General features: G+C 42.9%; 1 protein-coding gene across 1 annotated transcript in view; it reads left to right on the top strand.

Moving 5' to 3' along the window:
* The window catches only part of syne1a (spectrin repeat containing, nuclear envelope 1a), a 491,960-nt gene that overhangs the window by 85,636 nt on the left and 379,830 nt on the right, over positions 1-26,494 (top strand). Inside the window, 7 exon segments of the mRNA XM_060915606.1 lie at positions 196-305; positions 1,581-1,688; positions 10,690-10,827; positions 12,523-12,687; positions 12,791-12,912; positions 15,339-15,507; positions 20,250-20,346. Of these exon segments, the coding sequence (XP_060771589.1) occupies positions 196-305; positions 1,581-1,688; positions 10,690-10,827; positions 12,523-12,687; positions 12,791-12,912; positions 15,339-15,507; positions 20,250-20,346 (909 nt within the window).

Here is a 26,494-nt window from a genome sequence, read left to right as displayed (position 1 = left end):
TGGGATTTGAACTCGGACAACAGGAGGAACGCTTTTTTTGTTGTTGCGCCATATAAGGACGACAACCCAAATAATCAGAGGGGGGTGAATACTTTTTCAAGGCACTTTAAATGTAAAAACAAAGACGCAAATGTGAGAATTATTGTGTTTTAAAAAAAAAAAAGCCTTATAACGTGTATATAACATGTGCTTTAGACGTAGACGTCGATAAACCAGATGAAAAGTCCATCATGACGTATGTGGCTCAGTTCCTGAAGCATCATCCCGACTCGGTGGAGAGAGGGAGTGTCAGAAACGAGGAGGAGGTATGGTCAGTGCTCTTGGGTGTGATGTAATGCATATATTGACCTGCTGTAGTGCTCTTTGGCTATTTGTGGTGCTTTTCATTGTGCATGGAAACCTACTGCTCATGCTAATAGAGTTAAAAGTATTATATTCCTTACGGACGTTCCTTCAAAAGTTAAAGCACTGTGTCTATGCTTGCATGATTTGAGGTTTTATTTCTCTCTGTGTCTCATTTTACTTCCTTTAATAACTTGTTGTATTGTCCTCCTTTGCTCGTCATGCCTGCCTGTGTCCTGTAGTTTGGCTTTGCACCTCCCGTCTTTGGAGAAATGTCAGAGGTAGGCTCAGTCACCTCCTGTTGAGCGCCTGGAGGCATGCGGTTATGTTTTCTGTCGCTCAAATTACCTCCATTTACAAACAGCATCCATATTCCTGATTAGAATGCGAATGATTCTGTATACACAGCGCGCAGAATTTCCCACAGCCCGAAATCCTGCCATGCTTATTATCATTACATTAGCGCTCGAGCTCAGCGCGTAGCGATCATTTGCATAACAATAGCTCCCCTTTGGCGTCGCGTAGGTCGGCAACGTTGTCAACAGTCAGATGATGAGCCACAGACTTCAATATGAGCAAGAAGGTTCGCTCATCCTGGCTTTCGATCAAAAGCTCAACCGAACCTGCTGGATTTTTAAGCTCAGCATCATCGTACTGGAGCAGACTGTAGTCGGTGTCATTTTAGCCGTAATGAAGCTGATTAGGAAGTTTAATTGGTATCAGGAGAAATATCAGTGAAAGAAATTCCCAATACCCAACAGACTTGGGCAAGGTCATGGAGCAAGCGCGTTCTCATTCATCTTCACCCTGAAGGCATTGCAACACAAAAGCAATGATATTCGTTCATCATTAAAAGAAGAACAATGTCACGCGTTCACACTCGACGACAACACGTCTTGATAGGGTTCTCGCAGAACAATCCTCGCAGCCGTTTGCTCTGGTGGCCATGCTAACTAGAGGAACTGTCAAGTCAACCCCATCCCCCCCTTTCCTGCTAGGTTCTTCCCCCCTATTGGGTGGGCCGTTTGGGGTAAATGCACACAGTGATGAAAAGAAATATCTCACCCAGCAGGACATCTCCTTATAGCTGTGAATTGAACTGAAGTCAATCTGGGTTTGAACTCCTTATTGTAATTACACCCACCATCCATGGCGTAGGTAGGCTGTTTAAAATGACTCCGGGTGAGGAAACGGCGAGTCCATCCCTTAATCCTGTAATATTTGTGTCTGGTTGTCAGCGTGAACAGAGGAACGCTCTGAGGGAGCTGAAGGTCTGGGCCGATCAGATGGACAGGGACTGCGCTGAGGCTCAAACGGACGCCGAAGATCTCAGTCAGCAGTACCAGGTACACAGTATGTATATATATATATATATATATATATATATATATATATATATATATATATATATATACAGTATATATGAGACACACATACGGTTGTGGTCAGACGTTTACATACAGTGACGTGAATGTCATCTTGGATATGAACGTCATGGCAATATTTGAGCTTTCAGTAAATTCTTTGAACTGTTCTTTTTCTGTGGCAGAATGATTGTACAGCATACAGCTTTAATTAAAAAAACACTAGAATTTGGTGCACAAGTTTTAATTTTTTTGGGTTTTCTGAAATCAACACAGGGTCAAAAATATACATACAGCACACCTAATATTGGCGGCACGGTGGTGTAGTGGTTAGCGCTGTCGCCTCACAGCAAGAAGGTCCGGGTTCGAGCCCTGTGGCTGGCGAGGGCCTTTCTGTGCGGAGTTTGCATGTTCTCCCCGTGTCCGTGTGGGTTTCCTCCGGGTGCTCCGGTTTCCCCCACAGTCCAAAGACATGCAGGTTAGGTTAACTGGTGACTCTAAATTGATCGTAGGTGTGAATGGTTGTCTGTGTCTATGTGTCAGCCCTGTGATGACCTGGTGACTTGTCCAGGGTGAACCCCGCCTCTCGCCCGTAGTCAGCTGGGATAGGCTCCAGCTTGCCTGCGACCCTGTAGAAGGATAAAGCGGCTAGAGATAATGAGATGAGATGAGACACCTAATATTTGGATAAACTTGTCTCTTTGCAAGAGTCACCTTGACCAAACATTTTTGTTTACCATGAACAAGCTTCTGGCAGGGGCGGCACGGTGGTGTAGTGGTTAGCGCTGTCGCCTCACAGCAAGAAGGTCCGGGTTCGAGCCCCGTGGCCGGCGAGGGCCTTTCTGTGCGGAGTTTGCATGTTCTCCCCGTGTCCGCGTGGGTTTCTTCCGGGTGCTCCGGTTTCCCCCACAGTCCAAAGACATGCAGGTTAGGTTAACTGGTGACTCTAAATTGAGCGTAGGTGTGAATGTGAGTGTGAATGGTTGTCTGTGTCTATGTGTCAGCCCTGTGATGACCTGGCGACTTGTCCAGGGTGTACCCCGCCTTTCGCCCGTAGTCAGCTGGGATAGGCTCCAGCTTGCCTGCGACCCTGTAGAGATAATGAGATGAGATGAGAAGCTTCTGGCAGAATTCTGGTTGGATATTTCACGACTCTTCATGGTAGAATTGGTAGAATTCAATTAAATTTGTTGTGTTTCTTGGTATGGACTTGACTTCTAAGCCCGGTCCATATATTTTCAATAGGGTTGAAGTCAGGACTTGTTTTAAGCTTAATGTTCGCCTGCTTTATCCTCCACAACCAGCTCTGATGCGTGTTTGGGTTCATTGTCCTGTTGTAACTCCCAAGTTGTGTTCAAGTTTCTGATGGTTTATGCTGAAGAATTCTGAGGTAGTCCTCCTTCATTATTCCATCCACTTTGTGCAATGAACCAGTTCCACTGGCAGTAAAACAGCCCCAGAGCATGATGATCCTACCATCACCACCACCACCAGCTGGTACAGGGTCCCTCTATACATGGTGGTCATTGTGGCCAAACAACTCAATCTTTGTCTCATCTGACCATACAGCTTTCCTCCAGAAGGTTTTTTCTTTGTCCGTGTGGTCAGCTTCAAACTTTAGTTAAGCTTGAAGGTGTCAATTTTGAAGCAGGGGGTTATTTCTTGGATAGCAACCTCTTAGTCCATGGTGATCTGAACTGTAGACAGTGATCCATCAGCTTCCAGTTCATGGCAGGGCTGTGCCATGGTGGTTCCCAGGTTGTTCCTGACCATCCAAACCAATTTCCTTTCAGCTGAGGGTGACAGTTTGGGTTTTCTTGAAGCAAAGTGGCTTGGCAAAGTGACTACACCTCACAATAACTTGGATACAATTGTTTGAACTCATCTTGGAATTTGCAGTTGTTTAGAAATGGCTCCAAGAGACATTCCGGAGTTGTGTATATCTGCGATCCTCTTTCTCAGATCTGCACTGAGCTCCTTGGACTTTCCCATTTTACTGTGTACTGGTCAATCCAATGAGTGCTGTAAACAAACCCTTTTTATGAAGGCACAGAGAAGCTACCAGCTGGAGTCAATCATGATCACTAACAGGAAGTTAAAAGACCTCGGCCTTGGCAAGATAAGAGACATTTTGGAAGTTTCAGCACCTCTGAATTAATAATCTAAGTGAGCGTATGTATATTTTTGACCCTGTATGTATAATTTTGACCCTGTGTTGATTTCAGAAAACCCAAAGAAAATCAAAACTTGTGCACCAAATTCTAGTGTTTTTTTTTTATTAAAGCTGTACTGTACAATCATTCTGCCACAGAAAAAGAACAGTTCAAAGAAATTACTGAAAGCCCAAATATTGCCACGACGTCCATATCCAAGATGACATTCACGTCACTGTATGTAAACTTCAGATCACAACTGTATATCAAACAGAAAGGAATCACAAAGTCAGACTGATAACTGAGATAATAATAATTCCTCCACGAAGCAGATTGATAACGTGACACTTTATTTTTTAGCTTGGTTTGTAATGCAAAAGGGTGTTCTAATGCATTATCGTTTCTATAGTAACAGCTCATTCAAGGGGGATTTTTCTATGCACGATTTACATTAACAGGATCACAAAAACATGTATAATCGTGACTTGGTGAAGTTCTTTATAAAGCAATAATATTTACTGAACATTTTTGGAAGGAGTCTCCAGTGTCAGTGCTTTCTAACAGTTTCCTTTAATGTCCAAAGAGGATTTTGCTGTTATTATTATTATTTGACGTTCATTATTATAATCAAGAGAGAAAAAAGACAAGCTGATGCAGGAACGAATATTTATACCTACTGTTCGACAAATCAGGGGTGGGTTTCCCAAAAGCATCGGAGCACAAAGATCTTCGTTAAATGGTAGAGCGAGCATCACAATGAACACTCTCTCTCCTAGTTAAGATATTCTTACCATTAAGAAGCTTTTGGGAAACCTACCCCAGAACAGAAACTAATTATTCTTTTTTAAATGTATGGACGGTTCACAGCATTAAATGTAACGATAAACGGATAAAAATAATGATTTGTTATTTATTAATAAAAAATGTGAACGTTAGAAATTGCTGTGGTGTAAAAGGAATAAAACATGACGTGTTTCATGATGTGGTGTTCGATATCAGGAAAATAATCAACTACGGTTGTCGACTGTTTTCCTATAAGAGCAGCTAATTGTCTTTGTTTCCTCTTTTAATTAAAAAAAATGATCAAGACATTTGAATTAAATTTCATCGATGGGTTTTAGGTGTTACAGTTAGTAGTTTTAATATTTTCACTGTAATTGCTTAAATATCCAGCGGTAGAGTTTTATATAATTTATCATTTGTTTCCACCTGGAACCAGCTGAACCTGAAAGAAAGGAATATAAATATCTGTCGCTGCCAACCAAAGCATCTAACCAATCTGTCCATTTTCCTCTGACCTACTTCTCTTATCAACAAGGCGTTTGTTTCCACCCACAAATCTGTCCTTCATTCAACTCAGTGTTTTTTGTTTTTCGCACCATTCTGTCTGCGTAAACTCTAGAGACTGTTTGTTGTGCAGATGACGGATGTTGCGCAAATACTGTATGTTGCTCCGAATGTATTGAACAAAATCCTTGAAAGGCCAATACAGCGGCTGTGAAAATGTGTAGAGCGTAAGCATAAACATGTAAAGCATGTTGTCAGTGAAGGTTCTCAGTCATCCAGGTCATCGTAAACCGTAGGTGCTAAAGAAGGCAACTGGACTTGTTTGAAATCCTTGAAGACGTCTTCAAACAAGTCCAGTTGCCTTCGTTAGCACCTACGGTGTAAAGCATGTTATCAATAATAAATACAAAATTAAAGATATGTTTATACCCCTGCTCTGAAGGGGGGGACTGGTTTATTACCTCTGTCCGTCCATCCGTATCTCCGTCTGTCCGAAACACAACCACAAATCATCGCCACTTGGTACCAAACTTCATCTTGGGGTTCTATACCATGTGTACCGTTTTCAGGTCTGTCGCACATCGACTTCCTGTTTACTGACTGAATGTATTTACGAAACATATACCGTGGATTTACAAAATTTTCGTAACTCTTTTCTTAGCAACTACAAATCATAGCCTCTTGATATTTGGTACCGAGCCTCAGCTTGGGGTATCGGCGAGTGGCTTAGTGGTTAGCGTGTCTGCCTCTCAATCGGGAGATCGCGAGTTCGACTCACGGTCGGGTCATACCAAAGACCATCATAAAAATTGTGCCGTCTGGCAAGGCACGCTGCAATTCAGATGTGAGTGGGGAGTCAAAACTCTCATGGTTACCAGAGGACTTAACCCCCCACTGTAACCCTAGCTATGTAATAGGCGTGAGGCCGAGGGCTACGGAAACGGAGATCGACGCTGCCCTATGCGCCACTTGGCGTGGGAAGGACTTTCTTTTCAGCTTGGGGTTCTATACCATGTATCCCATTTTCAGGTCTGTTGCTCATTGACTTCCTGTTTACCGACTGAATGTATTTATGAAACATATAGGGTGGATTTTGACGCTATTTCAAGAAGCAAAATGCTATTTCAAAATGACAGTTTACCAGGATGCTGTTTGAAATCCCTGGGGAGAGACACTGCTCTTTACTTACTCGTTTCAGGGTTCATTATTTGTTGAAGTCAACATTCATAATAAGCGTCCTATTGCTTCGATCGCTCGCATTCTGATTTAAGCGAGAGCGGAAGAATACGTACGGTAAGTGAGCAGTAGCTCACAGTTGATCTTGTGTTTTACTCTCATCGGTGGATCTAAATTTGATGCTCTTAGTTAATGAACAGTTAAATTAAATAGTTTTCTTCACTGAGAATTTTCTAGGAGTCTTTCATAGCATGATAAAGATTATTTAAAGCTAGGCGGCCTTTTGATTTCATAAAATCGGTAAAATTTAGTTCCCTCTGAAATGTGGTCAGTGATTTATATGTTTATTTCTGTAACATCTCACAAAATATCAGGCCATTCTGTTCTGTGGCTGGGAAGTGATTTAATTTGAGGGGATTAAAGCAAATAATGTGCATGAAATCGCTCACTTCGTGCAGTCAAGCAGACAGTTCCATCATTCCGTCGCTAAACGAACAGCTGATCACACCGAGGTGCTCGCTGAGCGCCGATATTTATTAGTTTGGTCCTGCGTTTCCTTTCCTTCGTATATAACATTGTTAGGGTTTTGCTGGGATTCAAACCTGGTTTGTTGGTGTGATGATCCAGCAAACCCCCACTAGGCCACCAGGGGAATGACTCAAATGCAGAGGCGTGAGGTGGAAGTAGAAAAAGTAACAAAAGGTTTATTTATACTATGTACACTATATACAATCCAGGGCAAAACAAAAAAAACAAAAACAAAGAGTATAATTCAAAAAGAAAAAGGCAAAAATGCAAAAGCTCAGAAGATCCACAAAACACAGTACAAAGGAAACTGGAGATAAACATAACAGCACAAAGACTCCGTGACAAGAGGACTGAACTCAGGGGTATAAATACACAAACTAATTAAGGACACAGGTGAAGATAATTAGGACTAACAGGCAATTAACAAAAACACAAGAACAGTGGCGGCCTCTAGAGGCCAAAATAAACAAGACACGAAAAGGAAATAACAGCGGCCTCTAGAGGCCAAAACAGTCCAAGTCCTAACAGGACCCCCCCCTCTAGGAGCGTCTCCTGACGTTCCCAGGGCGATCCGGATGGGCCGAATGGAAGTCCCGACACAGTTCTTTATCTAGGACATCCCGAGCAGGAACCCAGCAGCGCTCCTCAGGACCATAGCCCTCCCAGTCCACCAGATATTGCAACCCGCCGCGGACCCGGCGGGAGTCAAGCAGGCGATGCACAGTGAACACAGTCTGCCCCTGGAAGATGCAGGGGGGTGGGGGGTTCCTAGGGGCAGGGGCATACGTAGACGTCAGTACAGGCCGCAACAGGGAAACATGGAAAGTGGGGTTGATCCTCAGAGTCCGGGGCAACTGGAGACGGTAGGAGACAGGGTTCACCCTGCGCACCACCTTGAAGGGGCCAATGTAGCGAGGAGCAAGCTTGCGGTTCTCCACCCGCAGCGGAAGGTCCTTAGTGGACAGCCAAACCCGCTGCCCAGGGCGGAAAGTGTGTGCAGGTCTTCTGTGGCGGTTGGCCTGAGTCTGGTTGGTTCTGGAGGTCTGTATGAGGGTCTTCCTGACCTTGCTCCAGGTCTTGCGACACCGTCTCACATATTGGTTGACCGAGGGCACCCCCGCGTCCTCCTCCTGGTCCGGGAACAGAGGTGGCTGGAACCCGAATTGGCACTGGAATGGCGACAGCTTGGTGGCCGATGACTGCAGGGTGTTGTGGGCGTACTCTGCCCATGGCAGCCAGGTGCTCCACGATGTCGGGTTATCCATAGCCAGGCCTCGCAGGGTGGTTTCCAGGTCCTGGTTGAGCCTCTCTGTCTGACCATTGGACTGTGGGTGAAACCCAGAGGAGAGGCTGGCAGTGGCTCCGATGACCTTGCAGAACCCGTGCCACACTCGGGAGGAGAACTGGGGCCCTCGGTCTGAGACGATGTCCTGTGGAAGACCAAAGACTCGGAAGACATGATTAAATATAAGTTTCGCTGTTTCAAGAGCAGAGGGGAGTTTGCACAGAGGTATGAAGCGGCAGGCCTTGGAGAATCTGTCAACAATGACCAAAATGACCATGTTACCTTGTGACTCAGGGAGACCCGTGATGAAGTCGACTGCCACGTGGGACCAGGGACGCCGGGGAATGGTCAGAGGATGCAGGAGACCCTGGGGACGCTGTCGTGGGTTCTTGGTTCTGGTGCAAACCTCACAGGACAGGACAAATGACCTTACTTCCTTCTCCATGTTAGGCCACCAGAAGCGTCTTTTCAGGAAGTCCAGGGTCCTCCGAGCTCCCGGGTGGGCGGTGAGAGGGGAAGAGTGACCCCACTGGAGAACCTTGGCCCGGGCTTGATGTGGGACGTACAAGAGGCCCGGTGGCCCCGTCCCAGGACCGGGGTCCTGGCGTTGGGCTCGTCGAACAGCCTCCTCAATACCCCAGCGGACAGGGGCCACAATCCGGGACACCGGGATAATAGGCCCGACTTCATTCTCCCTGTTAGTGGCAGAGAACAGCCTGGACAGTGCGTCAGGTTTGGTGTTCTTGGAGCCGGGACGGTACGAGAGGGTGAAGTCAAACCGACTGAAAAACAGGGCCCACCTAGCCTGTCGAGGGTTCAGTCTCTTGGCTTGCTGGAGGTACTCCAGGTTCTTGTGGTCAGTCCAAACCAGGAATGGATGTTGCGCTCCCTCCAGCCAGTGCCTCCACTCCTCAAGGGCCAGTTTGACCGCTAACAGTTCTCGATCCCCCACATCGTACCGGGACTCCGCAGGACTCAGGCGGTGGGAGAAGTAAGCGCAGGGGTGCAGCTTTCCTTCCGAACGTTGAGAGAGTACCGCGCCGACACCACTGTCCGAGGCGTCCACCTCCACGATGAATGGTTGGGAGGTGTCCGGGAGGACCAGAATGGGTGCCGTGCAGAAGCGGGCCTTGAGGTCTTTGAACGCCTTTTCTGCCTGAGGAGACCAGCCATAAGATCCACAAAACACAGTACAAAGGAAACTGGAAATAAACATAACAGCACAAAGACTCCGTGACAAGAGGACTGAACTCAGGGGTATAAATACACAAACTAATTAAGGACACAGGTGAAGATAATTAGGACTAACAGGCAATTAACAAAAACACAAAACACAGGAACAGTGGCGGCCTCTAGAGGCCAAAATAAACAAGACACGAAAAGGAAATAACAGCGGCCTCTAGAGGCCAAAACAGTCCAAGTCCTAACATAACATAACGTCTTTTCTCGCTTTCTTTCCGTCACTGTAGTCGGTCTTTCATGTTTCATTCGCACACTCGCGTCCGCCATTTTGCTCTCCTGTTTCAGATTTGTATCCCGCAATGCCTTGCGCGAACGGGGAAAGCCCACCATGTCATGCATGACGTATCGTAGGATCTTGTATTGGGTCATGGTGAAGCAGGAAAAAATAGCGGAGAATTTAGGGCCACATGGCCCTAAATACATTAATTGTTCTATTTAAAAAAAACAACAACTAATAAGTCTGCGATTTGAATTCAGTAGCTTTCGGTCCACTAAACAAAAATAATTGAGTGTCAGGGAAAATTCTTTTTATGACCTACACTTGAAAAATCTGAAAGACAGTCTAGCTTTCTTTTTTTTTTTAATGGTTGAAATAACGAATGGCGCTTCAACGGAGATGAATGTGTGGCCGATGAGTGCTAGGTAAGCGTATCCTTCACAGGCATGTTCTTTATCGGAAAGCACATCGAGCTAACAAAATAAAAATGGGATAAATTTGAGTGCATTCCATGCAAACATTACGATTTCAAGATCTTGATTTAGTATCTTGTAGTACATGATTATACAGGATAGATTTTTTTTTTTTGACCGATGCGCTGGATCAAGTCCTATTTTATAACCTGACGAACGATGAAATGATGGTGGTAGCTATTTTACAGCGTCAGTCTTCGTCAGATTTGTGATGATTCATCCACTATCAATGTTTTTCATCTTTATTTTTACGCCTTCTGTGTCATTCGGTGGTGACAGCATTATGTTTACGGGTTTGTTCGTCCGTGATTGTCGTTAAAGCAATATCTCAAGGACGAGCGCTTGTATGAAACATGAGTTTTTATGAAATTATCATCGTAACCAGGAAATGAATGGATTCGATTTTGGAACTGATTCAAACAGGGTCAAGGTCACAACAGGGTCAAATGTCTGAAATAGTTTTTCTTGAATAGGTTCCTCAATGTGTGGGTGGTGTATATTTCAACTGCATTTCTGACACGCGTATTCATAATAAGAAGGACTACAGCTGAGACCTGTACTACTTATTCCTAACCGTAGGATATCACACACACATCCATTGGTGCATTTTGTCGTTTCTCAGGTCTTTAAGCATTACCATGTGCAATATGAGATGAGGAAGAGACGAGTGGAGTCCTGCATTCAGTCCACTCAGAAGGACGGCATGCTCACTTCAGACCAAGCTCTGGTTAAACAGGCGTGGGAGAGACTATCCGCTAGGGTAAGACAGTATACGCCATTTATACACCATTACAAAATACTACATTTAAAGGTAACGCTTTATTTGAAGAGGCTACATTGGGCTTTCATAACGCATTCATAAGCATTTTCATACATAAGCTTCACCTCTAGAAGGTTCTGGGTTTGAGCCCAGTGGCCGACAGGGGCTTTTCTGTGTGGAGTTTGCATGTTCTCCCCGTGTCTGCGTGGGTTTCCTCCGGGTGCTCCGGTTCCCCCACAGTCCAAAGACATGTGGTTAGGTTAACATGGGGCAGCCATGGCCTGACGTTGGGTTGTAGTGCCCTTGAGCAAGGCATCGAACCCCCAACTGCTCCCTGGGTGCTGTAGCATAGCTGCCCGCTGCTCTAGGTGTGTCTTTGTGTTCATTGCTCACTTGTGTATGTGCATGCATGTGTTCACTGCTTCAGATGGGTTAAATATAGACGACAAATTTCACTGTGCTTGAGTGTGAATGTGACAAAGTCGCTTCTTCTTCTTATATCAAAACTTGTGTTGGGATTTCCAAACTTTTAGTGCAAACAACCCCAAAAAGATAAATGTTGCTGCATATTTCGTATTTGTTTCCTCAACTTTGCACCACAAGTTGGCCTAGTGGTTAGCGTGTCTGCCTCTCAACCGGGAGGTCGTGAGTTCTACTCATGGTCGGGTCATACTTACTTATGTGTCTAGTGATGCATGAGGCGCTCCATTTTGACCGGTCCTGTGCTATTCTGTTGGCATCTTTTCAATCTGTATGGATCAGATGTAGGTCCGTGTCCACCGTTTGTCGCCAACTCATTTTGGATCACCCTCTTTTTCTCTTGCCTGTTGGGATCCATTTGGTGGCCTGGTTTGCAGGTCTCGTCATGGGGAGCCTCAATGCATGTCCTAGCCAGCGGAGGCATCGCTTGCAGATGGTTGTTGATACAGTAGGTTGTTGACATCTGTCTCTTATCTCCTTGTCTGACACAAAGTTGTTCCATTTGAAACCTGGCAACTGAAAACCAGCCAAGAGAGAAAACTGGATGCACTTGACATGAAATGCTTCAGAAAAATCCTAGGCATCAGGTCATACCAAAGACTATCATAAAAATGGTACCTACTACCGTCTGGCAAGGCACGCTGTAATACAGGTGCAAGTGGGGAAGTCAAACTCTCATGGTTACCAGAGGACTAGCCCCCCACTGTAACCCTAGCTGTATAGGCAAGAGGCCAAGGACTATTGAAACGGAGATTGGCGCCGCACCCATACGCCTTAAAGAGTTGGTTCATACTGGGACAGGAGACTGCCTGGGAAGACCAGATTCTGGCATGAGAGGGACTTTGACTTGACATCCTCGACATCTGCTTTTCCACCGAGCCAGAGTCACTCGAGGATCTAGCGGAGATATTCGGACAAAAAAAAGTGTCTGTTTTTATTGTTGAGCTCCTGTGTTAGGGCTGTGACTTATGATAGTGTAAATACTGTAATTTACATACACTCATTTAAATATTGTGGCTTCATAGTTGGCACAATATTCAATATTACTTTCCAAAATAACACCCCATTTGTAAATCAAATGACCCCTAGTTTGGGAGGGGAAAAAAAACCCTCTCATGTAATATGTACAGAATAAACTTGGTGTTGTGTTGCTGTAGGAAAATAATCACTGATGGATTGGTGCACCAGAAAGTATCCTGCTTTGTTTCCCTTCAGCTCCTGGAGTGGCATGTGCAGCTGGATGGTGGGTTGCCAGATCCTCTAGGTTCTGTAGGTGTGTGGCTCCATCAAGCAGAGAAGGTCCTCCAAGAGGAGTTGGTTCTTCAGCAGAGCCACGAGGAGACCGCCAATGTCATCCACCGAACAAGGCAGCTCCATCAGGTAATGATGAGAAATCACAGCAGGAAGGAGAGGGAAATGAGGTGTCCAAGGAGGAGGACGAAGGAGTGACTGTGATGGATGTGTGCGGCTTTGTTTTCCGCAGGAGGTCCTTGGCCTCGTTGAAATGCACCAGCAGACCTTCCAGCGTTTCCATGGGGACTGGAGCGTCGTTGGCATTGCCGGCATTCCTGTACCTGCTGAACAGCTCCAGGACATGGCAGAGAGGTGTGAGAAAGAGAGACGCATCAACATTAAAGTGGGGAATTCAGCCAAAAGTCAAACTTCCACCATGTTGTATTGAATTAATGCTTGTTTTTAGTTACACTGCTAAGTGGATAAGCCTACAGCGACCAGCTTAGCATAAATCAAACCGCATGCTTTCAGTTTTCTAAGAAACGCATTCCATGTAAAACATCGGACTCAAGTCGAAGGCGTAGCCAAGGATCTGAATTCTTGATTCCGATTGGTCAGAAGATGATTCATTTTCTAGCTCCAGCTACAAGGCAAATCACGTTGTTTATATTAACCCACTCGTTGTCGTGAATTATTATTTCTGTTGTAACTTTTCATTTATTAAATAATGTCATACTTTTTATCTGTTTATAGTTACATTTAATGCCACGGATCAAGTTACTTCCTGTTATCTTTTACATGTTAAAAACAAGAAACAGTTGTTCCCTCACCAGAAAGTGTTTTTCGATGTCCTAAAGTGAATACACTGCAACCCCACTATAACAAACTTTTACTACAAACTTTTGCATATAACGAACTACGTTTGTGTCCCCTGCCATCCGTGACAATGAGTCAGAGTCTTAAAAAAATTAATGTGTCACGTTGGCGTTCAGAATGTGCAACACCATTAAGACTAATTACAGTACTATGCACCTGTTCCGGATTAGAGCGCAATCACAGCGCACACTTATAAGCACTCTCTAAACACACAGACTTGTGAAATATACACGCTGTACCTGGTGTCAGGCTTGTAGTACTCGAGTCTGACTCGTGCCCTAATTTTACGGACTCGTGACTTGACTTGGACTTGCGCATTGCTGACTCGGACTTGTGCATTAACTGCTTTCGGACTCGTAAATTGAAGACGAGGACTCTGATTTTTTTTTCTTTATTTTTTGTAACATGCCATAATAGTTTGGCATAAGATATTTATATTTCTATCTACATTAATTTTTCAACTAATTTCGTACAAGAGAATGCACATTCACCTCTTGAGGAACAAACTAACGTTAACGGCGCTAAAATGCCTGGAGAGAACGCCCCTAGGATTGTCCGTTTTGCTTATACAGACTTCTCGTGCAGTGGGAAAAAATGCACTGCTATATGTTCCATATGTAGAAGAACTATCGAGGAGACGACGGGGACAACCTCGAACTTCAATCATCATTTGGCAAGACTCCACCCAGAGAAGGAAGTGACACGCTATGTTCACTGCTCTGTTGATAGTGGGCGGGGCTTGCTTGCTGATCAATGAACAAGCTTTTTATCTGGAGCCTGTTAACTAAAACAGGGCAGTCGAGCAGGAACGTTAGTCCGACACAGCAGCAGAAACACTTTCACATAAACGCAGCAACAGCCACCATCAAATGGTGCGGGTGGAGTTTTGTTCTCAGACTCGACTCGAAATTTTCTTTAATGACTTGGACTTGACTCGTACTTGAGGTTTAATGACTTGATTACAACACTGCCTGGTGTTTACCATTACCAAGCCTTTGTATCTGTGTATCGCCTTTCTGTTTTTTTGTGTATTTGGACTCTGCGTTTCATCTTTGCCTCCGCCATTCTGTTTGTGCCTCGCGTGACCGTTGCCCGTTTCACGACCCTGCCTTTGTCTTACATTTTTGATCTGTTTGCCTGTCTGTAAATAAACAATCTTCCTGCAATTACATCCGTCACAATGTAACGGATTGTAAGAGACAAACAATAAGTAATCAAGTACACAGTCGAGTTAACAATACGTGTTAACGCCATAAAACAAAGGCTTAACAAGTCTCGCTTAGGTGTCAATCACTAATAACTGAGAACGGTGATCAAAGAATCAATAAAAGGATGAAATGACTGCTAATACCGCTAAACTTAACACCTAAAGCACACCGGTGGCGTTTTTATACCCCCGCCCAGACCCATGGCACAACATAAATGACCTCATTATTGATTTGTAACACAATTGAACAGTGAATATTTAGAAAACAGAGCGAGTCAGTGGGTGGATGTTGACACGATATGATACACCAGTAACCTCCGTCATTTCCATAACAGATAAAGAAATCATCACCTCTGTTCGTGATCCTTTAACTCAGTCAGTGAACTGCAATCGTGACTCAGGAGGAGAAATTCATGAGAAGGAGAATATGCCGAAAATTTATAACATGAGCTTGGTGTGACAAGTGGGTCCATTTCAGTATTACGAACTTTTCGGTATAACGAACTATTAAGGAGGAGTTTGTTATAGCGGGGTTGCAGTGTTTTATGAAAAAATATAATTCTCATGTGATGAGAAAACTGTCCATCCGTGACTTATTAATAACAGAAAATAAGATGTTTTGGGTTGGAACGTTAATATAAACCTGCAATTTGTCGCTGCTTTACTGTCAGAGTGGTAACCTGTAAACAATCACTGCCTGTCTGACGTCTAACAGATTAAACTACATTTCTACCTCCTCACACATTCATCTGAGCAAACTGGAATTCTGGGAGTCGAAGTACCGCATGCTGGACTTCCTATCGCTGGGCGAATCCAAGCTGAAATCCTGGATAATTAAATACGGACGCCGAGAAACAACCGAGCTTCTGCTCCAGAGCTATGTGGTGAGTGTAAAGCCAGCCCGATCAAACGACCTGATCAGTTAAACACATTTCATTTCGCCGTAACCTCGACCTTTATAAATTCTCACATAAATTGGTTACGAATTATATTCTTGTGTAAACAGCATAACGATAACGATAACTTGAAACGTGTACAAGTTAGCCGGCTAGCTAGCTAGATCTATTGATTTTTTTTTTTAACTGTGAATGCAACTTAGGATTGCCTGTTGTGTTAAATATATCCATCTTTGCTAGATAGCCAAGTCTGTTGCTAATTACATGAGCTAGCTAGCTAATCAACCGACTGAAACAACAGCAGCGTTTGATTAGCCAGTTTATGCTACTTTCAAGTGAGCTATGCTATAAAATGAACATCACTTCCATTATTAACAGTATATAAAGAAAGCTGGCTAGCTAGCATATTTAAATAGAGCAATTATCGACAGTCCATAATTATCGACACCTTTTCAGATTTACCAATAAAAAATTTTTCCAAAGCTGAGTTTCATTTCCTACAGTTATTATTGGTTAATTAATCAACCGGAAGACCCTCCTCGCCCTTTGATCTTGTTGGATGACACAGCTCGTTACCTGAGATGGAATTTTTTTTCAGTACGATCAGCAATTTTTCAGAAAGCCCGCATGTTATCATCGCAGGTAAGCATGGTGGAAAGATCATGGACATGTTTTTACTCATCTAATTCACCAATATTTCATGATCTCCTCGTCCAAACCTACTTTGTTTCTCACTCTTTCATTCGACAGCTGCCATTTTGTATCTAAACGCGCGTTTGAGAAGTCACTCACGTGAGGTGTCGATAATAGCGATCGCTTTCCACTAACGGTGTCCACCATTATCGACACCCTGTGGGATTAAGGGACATTTACAACTGTTATGGATCGATCTTTGTGTAACATTGCTGAAGTAGAACAATGAAGTACTTTAAAAAAATAAAAGTGCTGTGATTTATAATAATTATTTTTCTGATTCATAACAGAATGGAATGTTTATAGAGTGTTTGGAATCCAATTGCAATAAATAGAATTAGAGCAGAATTAAATTCCGAGCATATAGAAAATTACACGCTTGAAATATTCAGATTTTTCGATTCCATTCAGAATTTTTTTTTTTTGCAGTTTGTTGTAAATCTCTACCACATATTACAATATCAGGAGACATTTTATATTTGGGTTCGAGGAATGACATGCGACCTTTGACCTGGATGTTCATGCGGTTACAGTGTCGATTTCCTGTTGACGTTTATTGGTAAACGACAAAACTAGAAATTAATACAAACAACGAATGATGGGCATCACGGTGGTGTAGTGGTTAGCACTGTCGCCTCACAGCAAGAAGGTCCTGGTTTGAGCCCCGTGGCCGGCGAGGCCCTTTCTGAGCGGAGTTTGCATGTTCTCGCCATGTCCACGTGGGTTTCCTCCGGGTGCTCCGGTTTCCCCCACAGTCCAAAGACATGCAGGTTAGGTTAACTGGTGACTCTAAATTGAGCGTAGGTGTGAATGTGAGTGTGAATGGTTGTCTGTGTCTATGTGTCAGCCCTGTGATGACCTGGCGACTTGTCCAGGGTGTACCCCACCTTTCGCCCGTAGTCAGCTGGGATAGGCTCCAGCTTGCCTGCAACCCTGTAGAAGGATAAAGCGGCTAGAGATAACGAGATGAGAACAACAAATGATGAACAAAATGTGATCTACGAAAATACTGAGAAAGCAGGTAGAAAGTAGAACAAAAAGATTTTCTGACGCAGGTTAAACATTATCAGTTCATTTGTTAACAAACATTACAATTACGTCCTCATTTACGTAAACACCGACATCCAGATATTTATATAAAATATATTTTGGACTAAATACATCTTTGAAAAACACATTTTATATCAAAACTATGCTTTGTTAACTTAATACTACATTCTGATTATTTTTTTATAAATAATGATTTGGATGTCGATAATTGTGGAACGGTGTCGATAACTGTAGGCAAAGGTGTCGATAATTGTGAAACGGTGTTACGTGATCTGATACGCTAAGTAATCGGGAATCAACTCATTTTTTTCCCCCAGTGGAAGCTTGATTAATTATTCATGCAAAATTTACGTATTGAAAGTCTTTTCTACTTTTGCAATGGCCAAGAGATCGTCAAGGTTTCGATAATCGTAGCTTTAGTTTTGGTTTCAGTAGCTTGCTCGGTTTGTTAGTAAGCTACGTAGCTAGCTCAGGTTAATTGAGCAAAAAAAAAGCATACTTTAGATCTGGAATTAAATATACTTTTTTTGTTTATTGTCAATTGTGGAAATATTTTTTAAAAAGACATTTTATATCTACAAAATGCATCAGCCAGCTACAACAGATTTTAAAAGGATAGTTCGGGATTTTTGACATGAATCTGTATGGCATCCCCATCAATAGTGTCGTGCAAACACACTGACTTACCCCTGACAGCATCCTGTGAGTCCAGTTCTTGTCCAGTTTTGGTCCAGACGAAAGTAGTCCGGCAAGTTTGTTGGGGTCATGAAAGTAAAACGTTTTTCGTCTCAAAACAGTATGTGTTCAAAAGAGTGATATATTTGCATCACAAAACTGTTGCCAAATAAAAAGTCAGACCTCGAAATCGCTTGGCACTATTTTCTCTCCCTCGGTATCACTGCGCGCTGCCGCCAGGTGACAGCCACGGCTGTTTCATTCATTGTTTACTAGTGATGGGAATTTCGGCTCTTTTTCGGGAGCCGGCTCTTTTGGCTCTTCTTAGGCCCAATCCCAATTCTAATTTCTACCCCTACCCCTCCCCCTCCCCCTTCCCCTCCCCCTCCCCCTTCCCCTTGGCCCTTCCCCTTGAAACTGAGCTACAAGGGATAGGGCTTGAAATTCAACCCTTACGTATTGGGATAGCCCTTCAACGATCGCATACGTCATCGCGTACCTCCGTCAGCGTTTACGTTAGCAAAACGCGACCAAATGCGTCATTGGCTGCAACCAGCCGCTACAGTCAGAGCCAGAGATCTCTGCTGGCAGGGTGTGATTTGTTAACTAACACCACTGAATGGGATATCTTTGGCGCTTCGTGCACCACATCCGACAGAATGAGGTGTCAGAACACTCATGTAAACAATAAAAGCGAGAATAACGGAACAAAACGTACGCAGTTAAGCAACCGAAAACAATACTCACTCCCAAAGCTTTTTAGCAGCAGCTTGGATTTCAGAAATCGCTGCTCATTCTCAGCTCGAAAGCGAATCAAGCGGCGTGTTTCCTCTGGATAGCAACTTAAAACACGTAAATAATGGAGAAAATACCTTTATGACAATCTTTCGCCGCGGGAACCGCCATCTTTCTGAAATCCGCATGAAATCTCGCTGAAATCCGCATGGCATTGTGGGAAATCACTCAAACCCCTTCGTTCGGAGTCAGCTCCAGGAAAATCTCCATTTGGAGGGGTACAGAAGCCCTACCCCTTCCCCTACCCCTCCGCGTTAACTGGGATTGGGATACCCCTACCCCTTCACGTGAACGCGCAAAATGGAGGGGAAGGGCCAAGGGGTTGGTCCAAGGGGTGAAATGGGATTTGGCCTTACTATAAGGAGCCGGCTCTTTCGGCTCCTGAGATTTTATTTTTGATTTAAAGGAATACGCCACCCCCAGATGAAATTGAGTCAGTCCCTGCAGTCCCTAGAGTTGGATGAGTGAGCCAAAGCGTTTTGTAGCCGACCCAGCCATTGTCCTGATCTATAAACGCCCCGGTTAGCTTAGCTTAGCGTAGTCACTGTAATCAGGCGTGTCCAGCTAGCATTGTCGTTACAAAAGTGAATTAAATAACTCAAGATTGTTTATAATTATTTCTCATGACTTGTACAGTCACATCGAGTACACATATCAATGCAAATTAACACGAAGGGATTTACTAGACCAATTTATATCTGGAACTATTTTCAGCCACAGCACAGGCAAAGCACCGCTGCAGGCGCAAAGACACCGCGCAGCGCCTGAAAACCCGTTTTCAGGCGCTGCGCGGTGTCTTTGCGCCTTCCTTTTCCTACCTATTCCTTTAATTGCTGCAATTAACTAGTTAATTCTGATTCTATTTCTCCTTTCAGTTATAATCTGTCCTGCTTTTGAAAAGATCCTCTCTGGGGGGACAGATGCTGCCACTATACACATCCTCCGTGCCATCACGTGTGTAAGCCGTGGATAGAGTGCAGCCTTGGTCTCCCACCAGCTTAGTGGGTCTGCGTTTCGCTGTCACCTGGCGGCAGCGCGCAGTGATAAGAAGGGAGAGAAAATAGTGCCAAGCGATTTCGAGGTCTGACTTTTTATTTGACAACGGTTTTGTGATGCAAATATATCACTCTTTTGAACACATGCTGTTTTGAGACGAAAAACGTTTTACTTTCGTGACCCCAACAAACTTGCCAGACTACTTTCGTCTGGACCAAAACTGGACAAGAACTGGGCTCACAGGATGCTGTCAGGGGTAAGTCAGTGTGTTTGCACGACACTATTGATGGGGATGCCATACAGATTCATGTCAAAAATCCCGAACTATCCCTTTAATACATTTCCACGACATGATATTAAAAACAATTAGGACTAACGACAAATCTATACTCAAATACTTTCAAATGGCTTTTTTTTTGTTTTGTTTTTACACGGCATACGTAGAGTGTTCCAAGGAGTCCAAACCTGATGTCAATTTCTTTTTTCATCATTGACCTGTGTTCTGTTTTCTTTGTCGCTAGTCATTTGTCGAAGGCGAGCACTTCTTCCAAAAGTACGACTCCATCGACGAGGTTCTGAAGCAGGCCGCCGTGCTTTACATAAGCGCTGATGCTTCAGGTGAGAATCTTGATCATAAAAAAAAAAAAATTACAGAAATCCTACATTCAAATTAGCCAATTGTCCAAGTAGCCAATTGTGTAGCAGCAGCGGAATACATATAATCTTGCACGTATAGGTCAGTTAATGTTCACTCTGGTGGAGAAAACGTGCACGTTGTTACGAAGGTGAACAGCCACGCTAGTTTGAATTGATAGGAACGCTGTGGTAACAAAAAAAAGAACCACTCTTTACAACCGTGGTGAACAGAAAAGCATCTCAGAACACATAACACGTCCCAAAGCATGACATAGATGGGCTTCGACGGCAGATCACCACTTCAGGTTTAATTCTTGACAGCCAAGAACAGAAATCAGATGCTACAGTAAGCGCAGGTTCTCCCAAACTGGACGGGAGAACATCACCTGATCTTTTTCCTGATCTTCAACCATCGTACCAACCATACTGATCTACATTATCGCTGAAAAACATGCTAAACGAGCAGCCTTCTCCGCCCTTTACCAGCTCATCGAGATATGAATCTGAAATGATTGACAGTTCTGGAGGTGTTTTGAGCTCTTGGATATTAATCGACGCTTTACTGGAAGCCACGCCCCTTTCCTTTCCTTTCCTTACAGTGGTGCTTGAAAGTTTGTGAACCCTTTAGAATTTTCTATATTTCTGCATAAATATGACCTAAAACATCATCAGATTTTCACACAAGACCTAAAAGTAGATAAAGAGAACCCAGTTAAACAAATGAGACAAAAATATTATACTTGGTCATTTATTTATTGAGGAAAATGATCCAATATTACATATCTGTGAGTGGCAAAAGTATGTGAACCTTTGCTTTCAGTATCTGGTGTGACCCCCTTGTGCAGCAATAACTGCAACTAAACGTTTGCGGTAACTGTTGATCAGTCCTGCACACCGGCTTGGAGGAATTTTAGCCCGTTCCTCCGTACAGAACAGCTTCAACTCTGGGATGTTGGTGGGTTTCCTCACATGAACTGCTCGCTTCAGGTCCTTCCACAACATTTCCATTGGATTAAGGTCAGGACTTTGACTTGGCCATTCCAAAACATTCACTTTATTCTTCTTTAACCATTCTTTGGTAGAACGACTTGTGTGCTTAGGGTCGTTGTCTTGCTGCATGACCCACCTTCTCTTGAGATTCAGTTCATGAACAGATGTCCTGACATTTTCCTTTAGAATTCGCTGGTATAATTCAGAATTCATTGTTCCATCAATGATGGCAAGCCGTCCTGGCCCAGATGCAGCAAAACAAGCCCAAACCATGATACTACCACCACCATGTTTCACAGATGGGATAAGGTTCTTATGCTGGAATGCAGTGTTTTCCTTTCTCCAAACATAATGCTTCTCATTTTAACCAAAAAGTTCTATTTTGGTCTCATCCATTCACAAAACATTTTTCCAATAGCCTTCTGGCTTGTCCACATGATCTTTAGCAAACTGCAGACAAGCAGCAATGTTCTTTTTTGAGAGCAGTAGCTTTCTCCTTGCAACCCTGCCATGCACACCATTGTTGTTCAGTGTTCCCCTGATGGTAGACTCCTAAACATTAACATTAGCCAATGTGAGAGAGGCCTTCAGTTGCTTAGAAGTTACCCTGGGGTCCTTTCTGACCTCGCCGACTATTACATGCCTTGCTCTTGGAGTGATCTTTGTTGGTCGACCACTCCTGGGGAGGGTAACAATGGTCTTGAATTTCCTCCATTTGCACACAATCTGTCTGACTGTGGATTGGTGGAGTCCAAACTCTTTAGAGATGGTTTTGTAACCTTTTTCAGCCTAATGAACATCAACAACGCTTTTTCTGAGGTCCTCAGAAATCTCCTTTGTTTGTGTCATGATACACTTCCACAAACATGTGTTGTGAAGATCAGATTTTGATAGATCCCTGTTCTTTAAATAAAACAGGGTGCCCACTCACACCTGATTGTCATCCCATTAATTGAAAACACCTGACTCTAATTTCACCTTCAAATTTACTGCTAATCCTAGAGGTTCATATACTTTTGCCACTCACAGATATGTAATATTGGATCATTTTCCTCAATAAATAAATGACCAAGTATAATATTTTTGTCTCATTTGTTTAACTGGGTTCTCTTTATCTACTTTTAGGACTTGTGTGAAAATCTGATGATGTTTTAGGTCATATTTATGCAGAAATATAGAAAATTCTAAAGGGTTCACAAACTTTCAAGCACCACTGTATATTTATATCTTATCTTTTATATTAGTTTTTCAAACATGATTTTTTTTCAGGTGTTCTCAAGTCAGCCATCTGTCATGGTAAATTCAGAGTGTTTTGAGTTCCTTCGTGTGAAGTGACATTTCGACACATCAGTTACTATACAGGGATCCTCCATAATTATTGGCACCCCCATAAAGGTTAAGGGGAAAAAAATCCGTGGTTCGGTGAAGTCGTTTCATCTCACACTGAAAAAATGGGAGAAATCCAACCATTAATTGAAACTGAAATATGCAAAGAAAAAAATTGCTGATTAAGACATAATTATTTTTAAAAATGTGCCACTATTATTGGAAATGATGATAGTGAGTGGACACAATGTACCTGAACCACGTTTCTCATTTCAACTGTACAGTATTTTTGAGTTGATTGGAGTGTGTAGGAACTTTCAAGCTGCAATCCATGACTTCCTGATGAACTGGGGAACAAATATGAGGCGACGCAGAGGCCAAATTCTGTCAACGTCAACATGGGACAGATAAAAGAACAGACAAATGAAATGATGAAGTGTGTTAACTTTCGTAAGTCAGGGAACGGTTATAAAAAAAAAATAGCTACTCGCCTGGAAATGGACAATTGAAATGGGAAACGTGCTTCAGTTGCGTTGTGCGTGTATAAAGGAACTCGGACGGTTTATTTGTGGTCTGCACTCACTGTGTCTGTGTCCTCAGGGTGAATCGTTACTATCAGACATCGTTCTGAACCTCGGTGAGATCAATCCTTATGGGGCTCAATAGTCAATCAATCTCAGAGTTCAGCATCCCCTCCTGACACACACACACACACACACACACACACACAAACACACACACACGCACATGCACACGCACATACTGTCTCATCGTTCGTCTCGTTCTCCTCAGGCGCTGGGTAAATGAGGTTTTCCCCAGCACCGGATTCAGCAGGGAGCTTCACTCCATTAGTGGAGATGTTCTAATGGGTTCCTCTCAAGCCCGTAGCCAGCTGCACTAACATGTTGCTCTCACCCCGCCTGTGGCTATGAGCTCCACAGAGGCAGCAGGGCGTGTTTATTTATTTATTTATTTAGCTTTCCATGCTGTGATTGGTGCAGGTTAAAACGTCCCCTCGTGAGCCAATGATGTCATCCTTTTCTGTATATTATAACACGCAATCTGTTTTGTTCAGAAAGACCTTTAGGGTGTGAATATGAACATTCTATATTTGTATATAGAATTATTAGTGCTGTCAAGCGATTAAAATATTTAATCGCGATTAATGTCGCGACAGTCACAGTTAACTCGCGATTAATTGCAATTTAATCGCACATTTTTGTCACATAAAAAACCATTGTAATTCTCTTATCAGCATAAAAAAGTGAATGGGCTTGCTTTGTACCAATGTTTTTTTTTATTGCAAAGCATAACACGTCTTGACACAGCCACTGCAAAGTGAAACCTAAGCCGAGCACCAGTGCAAGGCTAGCAAGAGAACCATGAGTGAAGTGATCTACTGTTTGAGTTAGTCTACAACTCTAATCAGAGAGATAGATTACACAGTGACGGTAGGCTTGACATGCTTGATTATAATATAAAGTACACTATTATATTAAGTTTAAGTTGTTCGTTGATAAATATTGCATTGAATCTGATCTTTACTGTTTCAGCTCACTTAACACATTTTGTACTTTTACACTTTCTGCCTGTTGATGCGTCGCGCTGTCCAATCAGAGGCGGCCAAATTTGCATATTACAGGAAGGATTTCTGGGATAGCATTGAGTTTACAGTTCAGAGGGATCTGGCTTCTTTAGACGCTGTCTTCTTAAAACTGAATAAATATTTAAAAAGAGCCAAATTAGCCAGTCTTTTGAACGGCTCTTTTCAAAGAACGGATCACAAAGATGCGGATCCCATCAAAGAGCCATAAATCCCATCTCTACTAGCGCGCCCTGCCCGCGCTGGTTCTTTGGGGGGAGGAGGGCAGAGGACTCTGGCTATGCGGGGCGTGGCATTACAGTCTAGCTGCTATCGTTTTTCTAAGCAAAGTCTCTGTTCCAAGTTCCTGGCAGTTTCAAAAGCTTATGAAAAACCTACATCATGTCACAGAGCGTTAATCTCGCGATAAAAAAATTATCGCCGTTAAAATTGAGTCAAGTTAACGCGTTAATAACGCGACATTTTTGACAGCACTAAGAATTATATATAATTATTGGCACCCCCGTAAAGGTTAGGGGAAAAAAATCCATGGTTTGGTGAAGTCGTTTCATCTCACACTGAAAAAATGGGAGAAATCCAACCATTAATTGAAATTGAAATATTCAGAGAAAAATAAATCGCTGATTAAGACAATTATTTTTAAAAATGTGCCACTATTATGTGCCACAATGTAACCATTTTTTTAGAATAGATAGATAGATAGATAGATAGATAGATAGATAGATAGATAGATAGATAGATAGATAGATAAAATTCTATCCAAATTCACTGGATATGACCAATCGTGCACTCTGATTGGCTATCCTACTACTAGGATATCAGCTCATATACCTACCGTGAGTAGAGAAAAACAAAATGGCCACGTGTGTTGCTGAAGCAACCGAGGACAAAACAAAAATTCTACTCAAAAACAAAACCTCAAAATGTAAAAAAAAAAAAAATTTAAAAGCAACAAAAAATGGAATAAAAGTATTGCATGGTAAGAACGTACCTTTTTTAATTATTATCATGATAGCATTTTTTCATAAATTGCTCCTGTCTTTTCACCGGTTTGTTTACATTCTAAGCGGAAATGATTTTGTCGGACGTTTCGTTTAAAGTTTTTACGTATCGAATTTGCAAAAAATAAACATAATGCTCCGTTTCTCAAAATCCAGCGACTGTGGATAGAATAAAACAGTTACTCCAATCAATCAATCTCGTCATACATGGATTATTATCAGCTCATGTACGACTCGATTTCGTGGAATAACTGTTACAGTGCTGTGCAAAAGTCTTAGTCCCCCCTATTTTTTTTTTTCATAAAATTTCTATTTTATGACTTCTACAGTATCGACTCAACAACATTACAAAAACATTTTAGAGTTCCAAACGTTCGTTTTTGGGGGGGTTTCCAGCACAAAATGAAATGTTACAGGAATAAAAAAAAGTTTGTATCTGAGATCTGAGCGGCATATTCCATCCATAAGAGAGCACTTTCTTTTCAGATGAAAAAAGAAAACATAATGACGGCTACTGGAAAATTTCTGGTGCAAAATAAATGAAGACGCGAGTATGACTGTCAAAGTGTCCAGAAGAATTGTGGCTGGTTCTGTAAGATGCTCAGTAAAACCTACAGCTTTAAAACATTTCCTTATAAAACTGCACTCACTGGACCTGAGACGACGACTTTTTTTTTTAAAGCAAAGGGAATTTCGTCTCGCACCAAATATCGACTTTGTTTAATTTATTATGGCTTACTGATTACTGTTTATAGTATTTTTTTAACGTTGAAACATTTCATTTCATTATTTTTTAAGCCATTTTGTCTTGACATGTGCCTAAGCGCAGTACTGTATGTCATAAAAACGTTTCCGAAATGGGCCAAATTTCATTTTCTTGCATTCCAGTCCAGAATTTACTCTCAAAATGGCTGAATCGTGATGATGTCAGAGGCCAAGAGAGCAAAATAGGCTGTGCTGTCTGAGTGGGAGGGGCATACGCTTTCTTTCCTGTCAATCCGAGCGGAACTAGCTCTGATTGTCGTAGACGTTTGTGAGCTCATGTATGCAGAAGAGGGTGGATAGCGCTTTTCCGAGCAGTGTGTGGAAATGTGCGTTTGGTTGTTTTCGTGTCTAAGACGAAACGCGCGTTCGGCTTGGTTTATTTATTAGATGACGTATGATAGAGGAGAGCTGGCGGTGGGTATAAACTGGGGAGAAAAAAAAGGGG

Source organism: Neoarius graeffei, chromosome 3, assembly GCF_027579695.1.
Source record: "Neoarius graeffei isolate fNeoGra1 chromosome 3, fNeoGra1.pri, whole genome shotgun sequence".
NCBI lineage: Eukaryota > Metazoa > Chordata > Actinopteri > Siluriformes > Ariidae > Neoarius > Neoarius graeffei.
Note: the sequence above shows the minus strand (reverse complement) of the source record. Positions and strands in the feature narration are given on the sequence as shown.